Source organism: Archocentrus centrarchus, chromosome 23 (assembly GCF_007364275.1).
Source record: "Archocentrus centrarchus isolate MPI-CPG fArcCen1 chromosome 23, fArcCen1, whole genome shotgun sequence".
NCBI lineage: Eukaryota > Metazoa > Chordata > Actinopteri > Cichliformes > Cichlidae > Archocentrus > Archocentrus centrarchus.
This window is the reverse complement of record NC_044368.1, coordinates 22424161-22436877: the sequence shown is the minus strand read 5'-3', so window position 1 is coordinate 22436877 and position 12717 is coordinate 22424161. Positions and strand designations below refer to the sequence as shown.

The following is a 12717-nucleotide window of genomic DNA, read 5'->3' as shown; positions in this document are numbered from 1 at the left end:
CTCATGTGAATAGGTGAGATAGCCAGAACATGCAATGTCATCTGCAGATTAGCACCATAAAAGGAAGCACAGAGTAGCCTGAATACTGTTGGATATGAGCCAGTGAAGACAAAACAAACAGCTTTTTCCCCCCAGAGTGAATTTATTGGTCCACCAAATGAAGGAAAAAAGAAAAAAAATTACAGTCTATCAAAACAGGTTGTCTTTCCCTCCAAACACTTACTCAAAACTACGTAAAAATAAATAATCAAACACTTTTACAAAAAACAAAAACAGTTTTCATTTATCTCTGCAGGCATCATGCTTTCCTTTCAGTCACACAGTATTACAAAAAGTTACACAGTTTCATCAAAAGTCTCCCACAACAGTTCCAAGTCATCACCCATCCAATGCTGTTAAGATGTATATATGCAAGTACCATATGTACACTAAAATTTACAGATATTATTAACAGCACACTTTTTTCTTTAAAAAAAAAAAAAAAAGAAAAGAATTATAGGTGCTTAACTTTGTGCGTTGCAGACAATGAGCAAAAGGAAAATAAACTTCCACATTTCCCATCAGTAGAGACAACTCTAATGATCAGCATGCACTGTGGCACTGAAACTAAACTATAAATAAAATAAAATATTGAGATGACATGTAGAGTTATTAGGTGAAATGTGGTGCCTCAAGGAATCAAGTCTGGAGGGGGGTGGGGGTGATAGAGAAGCAGCATTAGGCTTGCAAGACAAGCACTACAGGCACTCTACGGCAAAAATCACCTCCATCATTATCATTGACACAAAAAGAAAAAAATAAATACTGACAAACAGAAGCAAAATGGTTCACCGCTGTGCAAAATATTGCTCATTTTGTAGTGTCAGCATACAAGTCAATTAAACATTTAACAAAAATGAGTACATGAAAAACACCAGTGTACAACTACTACAAAGTTGACAATGTAAACAACAAAAAAAATAAAATAAATAAAATAAAATGTTTCATCTGGGTAGAACAGTCTTTGGTCTCTCCAAAATCAAACCATGAGAAACTGGTTTCCATAAGAGCTGCAGCAGGTCTAAAATATTCTCCAAAAACACAGACCGAGTCAATCACAGGAAAAAGTAACTGTGATGTGACATCAGGAAAATAGAACGATTGTGTTTTGAACAGAGACGTGCAGCAAACTGTGGCCTCACTTTGAAAAAAAAAAAAAAAAAAAAAAAAAAAAAAGTTGATATTTCACTGTGTCGGTTGTGAAGGAGACTTTGATGTTGGCTGCACCGAGCGATCCATCCAACACATTGATACCGTCTCACTGGCAGGGCTGCAGGATGTCAAGGCGAGCGGGTGAGCTCAGGTTCTGCAAACACACACACACAAAAAAAAAAAAAAAAAAAAAAAAAAAACCCCATTAGATTCCTCTTGCATTACTTCAACTATCAGCTACGCACTACTAGCTGCTGCAGATTCCTTAACACAAAAAGGCAGCACTCTTGCGCAAATATCCTGTAGCCACAGAGTAATGACTAAACCACATGTTACATCACAGATGTTTTCTCAGGTGCTAATCTGCGCCTTGATATTTTTAGAGGGCGTGAAAACTAACGCGGAGTTCACCGGTGTCCGAAGAGGTTGCTGCGGCTGCACCGCTTTAATCCTCAGGTGATTATGAATGAAGCCGACAGCAACACACGCACAAATACACGGCCGGCAGTGTTATTCATGCTTTTCCACTGCGCCAGCGAAACTAGTGGAGGCATGTCATTCATCCTCATGCCACTGATGAAGTGCACCGATGATGCATATTCTTTTAACTAAACAATTAGTGTGAAAGTGTTTGCTTACAGATGATATTTTAACAAGGCTGCGCCCAACAAATAAGACATATGGAGGAATTTAAGCAAACAGCTTGGTTTGCTGAGGTTGGCAGATTTAAGTATTACATTCAGATGGCGCTGCTGGCAAAACTGAAGCAACTGCATAGCCTTTAAAGTGCATTTACCTTTGAAAGACTAAGAGCAAAGCCACCTTTAGATAGTGGAGGACGGTGCATCTTTAAGCAGCACAGGACAGGCCAAAAATAGACCAAAACACACAGAGACAAGAACAGGACAGTCAGCATGAATCAGGAGAGGGATGAAAACAGACAGGAATGCTAAACAGGAATGTGGGCGTTCCTCTATTAGCTAACAGAACTTTCCTTTTCCCATTGCTATGATTTAATCATTTCCCATGAGTCAAGTTTGGATTAGAGTTAGTGTTTATTATTACATCAGTTTTACAGTAAGTATTGAGGAAGTCCAGGAAAGGAAATGTCAGTGAATACAGCAGAACACATGTTAGAAGAGAAGAGGCTGACAGAAGATCCTGAATACTTACAGGCAAACTTTGCCCAGCCAGTGCTGTAAGGCGAGGAGGAGGAGGGGCAGCAGAGGGGAAAAAGGGATGAGAAGAAAAGTGAGTGAACACATGCAGAGAGCTGACAGGAAGGAAATGCATGTAGAACATCTGTGTCTCATCACTTCCTGAATGCTGTTCAGCTGGATTTCCAGCCAAGATAAACAACTCTTGAAAAACCTACTTTACTTGTGCCCAAACAGCCTCTCAAAAATGCCTCAATATTAAAGGTTTTGATGAACCCACCTGTCCAGACAGAGAGAGGGGGATGTGTGATGGGCTGCAGAGGTGCAATTCCTGGAGGGGAGCCTCATCCAGGTCATCAATGCGAGGTTTCTTAATGTTTGACTCTGGGCTGGTAAGAGGAGTCACACTGTTTCTCCTGATCAAGGTGCCAGGACCCCTCTTAACCTCCTACAGAGATAACACACAAAGACTCAGACACAGCATGCGTGGGCTTTCATGAATGAAGACAATGAACAGCAACTGCTCAGATAAAGGAGGTGACACTGAGTCCAGCTCTCAGAAACGAGACCCCCATTACCTCTGGTCGTTCTCTGTGGGTGTTTACTGCCTCCACATTCAGGGAGATTGACTCCACTTTGCACCCATAAGCAACTGGGGTGAGCTTGAGCACCGTGTGGAGGGGACACTTCAAGTAGGGCATCTCATCTGGAATAACAAATGACCAGAAAATACATGATCAATAGATTTGAGTATCCCAACACATGTTTAGATTTGACCTTTAACCCAGGAGGGTTAGGGTCATAGTACCCACCTGCACTCTTATCCAGGAAGTAGGCCAGCAAGCAGCGCATGACGGCCTGGTGGCAAATAACCAACACGTTCTCCTGCCTCTCCAGCTCCATGATGACCGGCTCCACCCGCTGCACAAGGTCCTGGTAGGACTGCAAAGGTAAAAGAGGTTTAGAAAAAGGGGAAAATTACAAAATAAATTTTTTTTTTAGGGTTTTATGAACATGAATCGACTGCTCCCGTACCTCTCCAGCAGGGTAGCGGTAATAATATTTATCTTCATCTCTCAGAGCACACTCCTCAGGGAATTTCTCCTTCACTTCATCGTAGGTCATGTCCTCACAGATGCCCTGAAAGAACACACACCGAGCACACAGTCAGCTTAACCACGTCCAATTAGGGACGTGCATCGCGCGTTTTTTTTTTTTTTTTTTTTTCCTCCCCCCTTTCTTTAAAGTCTTCAAGCGACACTCACTGCATCAATCTCATTAAGAGCCTTCCACTGCTCATACGGGACTCCCAGATGCTCAGCAGTCTGGATGCTGCGACACAGCTGGCTCGTCCAGACCTTTAGATCCTTCAGCTGCTGCTCTTCCACAAATCGAGCCAGGGCAGATGAAAACTACAGCAGGGAAGGGAACAGTGATTATTATTCAAGACGATTAAAAACAGAAGAAAACATCAGTTGGAGGTTTGCTCTTGTGTGTACCTGCTTGCCATGTGCCGAGAGGCCAGCGTCACCGCCCAGCCTGCCCTCCAGGTTGTCTGTGCTCTCTCCGTGCCGACACAGGTAGATGGTTCGGGGCTGGACGTGAATGTTCATCAAGTAGTAGACAATCTTACTCTGAATGTGATCCTGGATGCGGTTGACGAGAAAACGGCGACCCACATCAATTACCTTGATGAAGGAGAGATCCCTGAGAGAAGATAGGACAGGAGTGATTCATCTGAAGGATTTGCATGTGGTATGAACCAAGGGGCAAGAAAGAGCTGAGAGTTTTACCTGTCATACTGATCAGGGTCCAGAGGCTGGTAGCTCTTTTTGTAACATTCAATCCTCTTCTGGAAATCCAGCATGGCATCAGTCTGGTTGCAGTCCCGGTAGTCCGGGCAGGACACCTTCACTTCCTGCATAAGGAGGGAAGGAAAGAAAAAGTCAAGATGGCAAAAACATACCTGGAGCCAGAGATTCATGAACACTATTACAACAGCACGAGGCCCTGCAAGGCCTTATTTGTGACTCACCATGATGTTCGAAGCAATGACATTGGGATCATCGCACAAGGACTCAATGAAGAAGATCTGAGCAGAGAAAGGAGACCGTTTAAAAAAAAAAAAAAAAAAAAAAAACAAGGTGCTCCACTGGCACAGCAGCTCGGCTCCTCCAGTAACATTAGCAGCACGTACCTTAAAATCGTTCTCCTCCCCAAACTTGAGGATCATGTCTCGCCTTTCTCTTGTTGTGTTGGTGGCATCAAAGACCTAAAAAAAAATAAATAAATAAAATATATACATATACAAAGTTTTGAAAAACCTAAGACAAGGTTGTCAGGGAAACAATTTATGAGAACATGAAATGAAATGCATGACGGGAAACTCACTGCTATTTGGCCGCCCTCATCCTTCAAATAGGACTTGACATCTCTCAAGGCTGCTAAGGCACACTGCCTGAAAAGCAAAGATTGCAGAAATTTGAATTTTGTTATAGTTTAACAATATATATATACACACACACACACACACACACACACACACACACACACACACACACACACACACACACACACACACGTTTAGTTTGTGTGTGTGGCATGGGGTGGGGAGACTTACTGCCTGATTTTCACAGCACACTCATTGTCAGGCTTGAAGAAATCATAAGAGCTGTAGTTCTTGACTGCTTCTCTGCGGTACTCTCCTACATTGAAGACTATACACACACACACACACACACACACACACACACACACACACGAGAGAGAAGTGTGAACACAATGTCCTAGATTTGAAAACATGACTTGATGCTGTTTACTTCCAGGACCAGAGTGTTACTGATAAGCTACTGAAAAAGCTGGAACAGTCTTTAAATGTGTGCTGCTGTTTATCAGCATACCTTTGGTGGGCATGCCTATCCAGTTGAGGTAGCGGGTGAGTTTCTTGGACATGTACGTCTTGCCCCGAGCCGGCAGACCCACCATGACGATGACCGTGGGTGGGTTGGCAAAGTGGGGAGCACCAACTGCTGCAGAGAGGGGTGAGATGTGTCATGATAACCATGCCCGTTTACATAAATACAAAAAAATTATTGGAAACTTTGGCCACTTTTAATATGACTGTCCAACATTGACAGTATATACACAGAGAAAAATGAAAGCATTATAGGTCCCCATTATTTTGAATGAAGAAGCAAAAGAATACACACAGAATTTAAGTTATTGATTACTGTCAGCAACCAGTGGCAAACATAAGTGGTTATAAATCTCTTTTTCAAAGCCAGCAACCCACAATCTGCATTTCCCGACACTCCCAGTAAGCACGTAGCTTTCTGCCCCAGCGGCCTCACGTTCTGCTTCCACCTCACTGCACATCTGACCCATTTCTGTTAGCCATTAACTGCCCTACATGATCCAGGGTGATTTGTTTTTACATGAGCAGACATACAGTAACCCCCACCCCCAGAGGCCCATGGGAGATTTCACACCAAGTCACATTTCTGAATGCTGCCTCGTGTCACACCCTCTCCATCACTGCTGCATCAATAGAAATCATTCATCACCCGCCAGGCCTACGCATCCCCACGGTGCCGCTAATCTTGTTTCCACAACATAAGTGCTTAAACGGAAAAACGGATCAAACTCTTTAAGATGGTCAGACATCCGATTCATCCTTCCGCAGCCTCTCCCTTCTCCATCTCACTTCCGGTGCAGTACTGCACCTCTATCCCTCACAGCTGATCGTTCAGTTCCTTTATTTCATACAACAAAAGGGTTAAATTGGATACATTTGCCAGTTTTCGCTCATCAATTCTGGAACAAGAACTGACAGATCATTGGTCAACCATGCACATCCCATCAATCAATGAGGAGCAGCCGTAGTGAATCCAAATATGAACCATTTCAATTTGAGCAGGCGCGTCAGTTTTCTTTTCTTAGCATTAAATTAATTAGAAGCCAGTTGGCTGGAGACAAAGACCAGAATGACAAAAGCACACAAATTAAATATGCAAACGACATTAAATTCCCTTATTTTCCTCGAAAGGACGCGTCCTTTAACAATTCTGTGTTAAAGAGACAGCAGCGTTAGCAGGTCACCGCCGCATTCACACGCACTGCCGATGGACCAATCAGAAAACGGAGCCCACTTAAAGCGTCACACGCGGATTGCGGAGAGGGGGAGGGTAAGCTCTATGGTAACCATAGTAGCAGGAGCCTCCTCACGCTTAAGTTAGAGGGGGGTTGTGACGTGATGCACGTGCAGAGAAGAGACCACCAATCAACGAACGAATGATGCCGGTCTTTCGAGTCGGTAAAAGACCGGCATACGGCGGCAGGTGCAAAGCATCACCAAAAACTCAATATCCTCACAAAACTGAGATTCAGATACAGAAATAAGATTATGCGGCTGCTTTGTAGCAACAGCAGCGACCTGGTGAAGCTAAAAGAGCCCCTAAAGGCAATACTGACCACTGCAGTCACATGTCGTCAGGAAAGAAATGAGGTTGATTACTGTTAAACCCAGCCCATCACAGTTAATACCCGGAAATACATCTAAAAATACAATTCATTATTACTTTTATAGTAACAACTGAGGGAACTATACGATACCAACCTCTCCGTCTGTCATCCTTTGTGGGAACCCAGATCTTTTGGATCCTGTTCTGGGTGAGCTCTCTGGGCATTCCTTTGGGCCTTACAAACAGCACAGCAGAAACTAGAACTGAGACGCTTAAATCCGGTCGATGGAAAGGCTTAAAAGAGACGAAGGCTGCCTAAATCTGAAGCACGGTTCTTCCGTTCAGAGACTGTCGGGGATATGGACCTGAGGAGAGTCGGGTTTAATCTGCCGGTCTGTGGCACACATCCGCTATTTAACTCCGCCCGCGCGACCGGCACGCTACGTCACTTCGGGCGTGCGCACGAAGGCACGTACATTCACACATGCTACACGCGCACACAAACACACACACAAAGAAACTGCCACAGCGCCTCTCTGTGGTAAATCCGTGTAACATCACTTAATATGTAACCAATTTTTTTCATCACCGGCATTTTTGCATTACCGGCATTTAGTGCAATAGTTCTCAAACAGGCTGTATTCCCTGTTATATTAGTCATTGCTTTCTATTTTCAGCTACTGTCACATCAGCGGGTATAATTAATATCCTATATACTGATTAAAGTTCTATAAGACTGATTTTTAAATATTCCCGAAGCTTTTGCTTCGCTGCATTTCACATTATTACCATGTGAAATGCAGCGTTGTCATTTAATCTCCATTTCGTCTTGGTTTAATGTGCAGCCTCATTTGTAGCATTTAAAAATATATTTCTGTGACTTTATTATTTTTGAATAACATTTTTATGATAATTAAATAAATAATTAATTAAATAAACTGTTTCTACAATCGAAAACCCCTTTTTGTGTGTTTTTCTGACTCAAACAAACAAACAATAAAACGAAACGTGACTTCAAAATAAAACGATTTAACGTTTTAAACCAGAATTTTTTTTTAAATTGCTTCCAGGTCTGCGCCCTTTGCGGTAAAGATGATTTTTCTTTTCCCCCCACGTTCCCCACGTCCACTCGCAACCCCCAACAAAATCTCAGCTACTTTCTTCAGTCTAAAGATGTGTGAAACTAACCCTAGAAGAGACGTGCAGAACCTCACATCACCTCGCTCCGCTTCCTCATACTGGGCCGTCCCACTGAGTCACAATGGGTATCATTATACATATAGTGGATTTAACAAAAGCCCACATTAACCAAGCACGCTTTTATTTTATAGTCATTTGAAGGGAAATCCCGCGGAAAAATCAAGACTGATCAACAAATAATATTCATCTTCGCGAGGGTTTGGTTAACAGGTGAAGAAGCTGGAGAGGTTTAATGAGCTCCTTTAATGTAAAAATAATAATCGCATTAAAATGTTTTTTTTAAAAAACCCACTATGATAATTTTTTTTAAATGAACATGTTTTCTTGCTTTTACAGCTTTCCATTCCAAACAAACTAAGCAAATATTGCCGCTCTTCGTGTTGCTGTTTGCTTTGTAACTTAACCCTGATCAGTATAACAACAGTCTGCAAAGGGAGAGCTCAGAAAAGCTGAACCCACGCACACACTCACACACTGATCCATTACACTGCGACTATAAAACGTCACAGATTAAAAGCTTTCAGCAGGCAGTTTATGATTCTCATTGCTGACTTCATCATGGCTTCATTTATTTTAAATTATTGTTCTGTGAGCGATGTAACATCTTTTTTTTTTTAATGCCACATATTAATTTTGAAATTCCTTTATTGCCTCAGTTTGAGCTCGGACTGCTTCTGACCTCTTTCCAACCTTTTCCCAAAAGCAACCATGATTCTTTATGTCATTCCCAACATTGTCCCGGTTACTGAAAGGAGTTTATGAATCAGAGTGACAAACTCTTTCCTCCCAAACAAAGGGACAACACTGAACACAATGCTTGCAGAATTTTGATCCATCACAGATATTCACACAGATTTGTATCTATTTAATGAAAATCCGAGTTGATTAAGAGTTATTCGAGGTCAGGTTGTGAACTGTACCTGGAGTATTCAGATATGTTGCAGTGTGAGGTGAGATTGTTCAGGTCAAATGATTGTGAAACAAAAACAACATTTTTGCCTCAGAGAAAGAAAGCAGGACATATTTAAACGTTTGCACAAGCACGGACACCGTTCTGGGATATTAGATGATAATATTATCACACTCCTTCCTCTAACTCTAACACTGGCTTTCTGTTTGTCTTTGGTTTTTAGTGCCACTGGTCACACATGGCTTAGTCAGAATTAAAGGAACTGTGATGCTTTTCCTTATTTTCTGTCATATAAGTATTTAAACTGTTCTGATAGCGAATGCTCATATTGACACTTCTGGGAGAGAAATGTTGCCCCATTCTTGACTGATAGAAGATTTTAGCTGCTCAGCAGAGCCTGGTCCTATTTTTCATGCACCAATAACAGTTGGTCTGGACTGCAGGTGGGCCAATTTAACACCTGGACTCTTCTACTATGAAGCTGTTGTAACAGCTGCAGTGTGCAGTTTAGGATTGTCTTGCTGAAATATGCAAAGCCTTCCCTGAAAAAGACGTCCATTGGATGGGAGCATATGTTGCTCTTAAATCTGCATATAATTTTCCAATTTGCCTCAATTTTAAATGAGCTTTGGCCCTCAGAAGACGGCTGCGTTCCTGGATGATGTTCACATATGGCTGCTTCTTTGCAGCATGGAGCATCAGCCTGCATTTGTGGATGGCACAGCAGCTGTGTTCACAGACAGAGATTTCTGATATTGTGTTCTGCAGATGGTGAGATATATAGATCAAACTTCAGCCAATAAAGCATCTGAGTGTAAGTGAGGTTAGTCATTAATATGTTGCTCCACGGTGTGGATTACTTGATATGAAAAAGTATTGATCCTAAGCTTAATGTCTACACTGAAATCTTGTCTTTTCTCAAGTGTTCAAATATTCATTTGTACATTAGAACATGTTAAAAAGACGACAGCCTCAGTCATCGCGGTAGAAGCTTGGACCTGGAAGCTGGGCTGATGCACCATCACCCACCTCCTGTTCATCTGATGTTTTGTTTGCACAAGTTAGCCAATGAGAAAAAAGTTGGCTTAAAACATGGATAAATTGAGGGGCTGCACCCTAAGGGGCCTAGTATAAAGTAAAAATGTTCAAGAATAAAGATATAGAGTTGGAAAAGAGCGTGGCCGATCTTTGAATAACAGATGAAAAATGTATCGGGAAAACAAAAGCTAAATTTAACAAACTAAACTGAAAACTGCCATGGCTTCATTTGCGCTCAAACTCCATACAGCATGCAGGGACAGTGACAGTGATGTACACTCTATTTTGTCTCAGGAGAGTAAACTGCTTGTCTTCTTGGAATGAGTTTCCATAAAAATAGCTGTTAATCCAAATGGGGCTCGGGCTGTAAAAGTAATTAAAACATTATTTTTGAGGGAAACTCTTGATTAAGTCTTTTGTGTGTAATTCAGTTTTCTTTGATTGACATCTTTCCAGACACAAAGGGATTCCTGCTTTGTAATCAAGCTTCAGGATGGCAATCTGCAGAAAACACTGAGGACAAAGTTTCTTGATGTGTGTCATTGGCAGCATTTACAGACGTGTATTCAGGAGTTATTACCTGATAAGTGGCAGCATTCACTTTGGGCCATTCACTGTGTGTATTCTGTTCCCCCCTAAGCAAGAGGAAAAACTTCCATGACTTTGCCATGACGAACGCACAGACAGAAAGGTGAGAGAGCAGCAGGAAGACAATAAAACAATAAACACTGAGCTGTTTGGTGGGTGAGTGTGTGTCTGTGTGGGTGTGAATGTATAGAATGAAGGGGAGGAGAGGTGATCAGTTTATCATTTGAGGTCACTGAAGCCCGAGCCTATGGCAGTTCAGGGTAACCTGACCCAGTCCTGACTTTTTTCAGCTTTATCAAATAGGAAAGTTTAAAGCCTTATCTTAGATGTAGAGAGGATGCCTGTCTCCTAAATCCAACCTGGGGGGCTGAGGAGAAGAGGAGTCTGATAGCTGAAGGCTCTACTTTTGGACACTCTAGGAGACATAAGTAAGCCCACCCTCTGTGATAATAGGGTAGTATGGAAGCCACTGCTTCAGTGGTCTCAAAGTGGGGCCCACAAGCTAACAGCAACTGAATGAAAAAGGAAATCATTCATTCAACAGCTCTGTTTATACCAACACATAGCAGTGACATCAGAGCACGCTTACAGAGCCACCCCCCCATTGCTCTGTTTTGCTTCCATGGAGCCAGACATTTTTTAAAGTGGTCTTTAGCAAGGCTTTCTGAAGGTCGTTCAAAGTTTTTCTTTGGACATCGGCTGCTTTATCGCTCATTTCCAGTCCAGTCCTCGTCCCTGATCAGTTTCAGAGGAAATGATGTTTTTTTTTGTTTGTTTGTTAAGCCACTTAACACTGACCTATGAATCATTCAAGCATTAAAAAAAGGGATGAACCAGTGTTGTGTCCACACAGACAACTTGGCAAAGAACCCATTAGTTACTTGCAGCCTGTCGCAAAAACACACACCATTTCTTTAGCTGAATCTATAAAAATGCAAAAGACTACAGAGTGTGACACAGGACCAGAGAGACGCATCTGGACCTTCAGCTGATCCGTCTACTGTTCACTGAATTCATCAGAAATGGTCTCAGTGGAAGGGTGGCTGTAAAGAGGCCATTCTTAAGGCAAACAGGGAGAAAAATTTCACAAAAACTGAAAATCAGCGGCAACAGGTCTGATGGAGGGATGAATCCAAATTTGATATTTTTAGCTTCATATCACCATCAATAAGTAGAGAGGAGGTCAGGAGAGAGGTACAACAGTGAGTGTCTACAGGCATCTGTAAAACACGGTGGAGGCTCTGTCATGGTTTGGTCTACATTTCAAGCAGAGGTGTTGGAGAACTTGTCAAAATTGGTGGAATTATGAACACAGAAAAGTACCGTCAGATTTTGACCACGGTGCAAAAAGCATCTCATTGTCAGCAGCTTTGTTTTTCAGACAGTAAAACAAAAGGCAGCCAACATCCAAAGAAGAGCTTTGGAATGTCCTTCAAGTATCCTGGAAAACATCTCGAAGATGACTTAAATAAATTGCAAGCTTACCTGAAAAAATTCAGGTTGTGTTGATGAAAAACAGGTGACTTTCAAACTCATTAGAATTGTGCAAACTCGGTTTTTGCAGTATATACTGTATTTCCACGTATGTTTCAATTGGAACATGGAAATACTGAAACTATTTCCCATTTTCCTCACAAAGTGCTCAGCTACTGAGCTTTGCCCAGTAACCGTAGCTAACAGCCACGTCACTAGTGGATAAAAACACTACGGACGACATCGTCACTACAGCCTAAATTTATTACACTACTGGACTATGATGTCAAACTGTGCACCCAAAGGTGCAAGGTCAGGCCTGTAATGACCTCACTGCAGGCTATTTTGCACAGCCATAGAAGCGGCCAGCCCTTAGCCATATGCTCCTGAACTCGCACTCTTGTCATCAAACCGTGAGAAAGTGAAGGCATTCATTTTCTGAATACCTTAAAAACTATTCAGATACTTTGCTTAACTGTCTCTAGTGTGTTCCACAGCTTTGGCTCGTCATTGCAGATGCATACCTGATTTTCTTTAGGAAACCTCCAATATAAGCAGATGCTCCCAGTGTACCTGATGCATGTAGTTAACAAGGGAATTAGCAGTAGTTTTAGACCTAGCCCTGACTGCTGTTTTTTTTGTTTTTATGACGTAAAAGAGAGCAGATATCCTCGATGTAGTGGATCTCGTGCACAGCATC

General features: G+C 42.1%; 1 protein-coding gene across 5 annotated transcripts; it reads right to left on the bottom strand.

Annotated features, from left to right (window-relative positions):
• Positions 1 to 255: 255 nt before the first annotated feature.
• pfkfb3 (6-phosphofructo-2-kinase/fructose-2,6-biphosphatase 3) lies at positions 256 to 7218 on the bottom strand. Of its 5 annotated transcripts, none has more exons than XM_030719872.1 (16): positions 6964 to 7218; positions 5249 to 5377; positions 4969 to 5065; positions 4740 to 4806; positions 4546 to 4620; positions 4384 to 4440; positions 4142 to 4266; positions 3848 to 4055; positions 3614 to 3760; positions 3384 to 3488; positions 3161 to 3290; positions 2927 to 3054; positions 2629 to 2796; positions 2365 to 2387; positions 1988 to 2038; positions 256 to 1345 (listed from the first exon to the last, which is right to left on the bottom strand). In XM_030719872.1, the coding sequence occupies exons 1-16, from the start codon at positions 7031 to 7033 to the stop codon at positions 1339 to 1341; spliced, it is 1587 nt and encodes a 528-aa protein (XP_030575732.1). In that variant the 5' UTR covers positions 7034 to 7218; the 3' UTR covers positions 256 to 1338. The 5 variants fall into 5 exon arrangements, with proteins under 5 accessions (XP_030575732.1, XP_030575730.1, XP_030575731.1 ...); XM_030719870.1 differs by having other exon boundaries at positions 2014 to 2038; XM_030719871.1 differs by having other exon boundaries at positions 2014 to 2038; positions 5249 to 5374.
• Positions 7219 to 12717: the final 5499 nt, after the last annotated feature.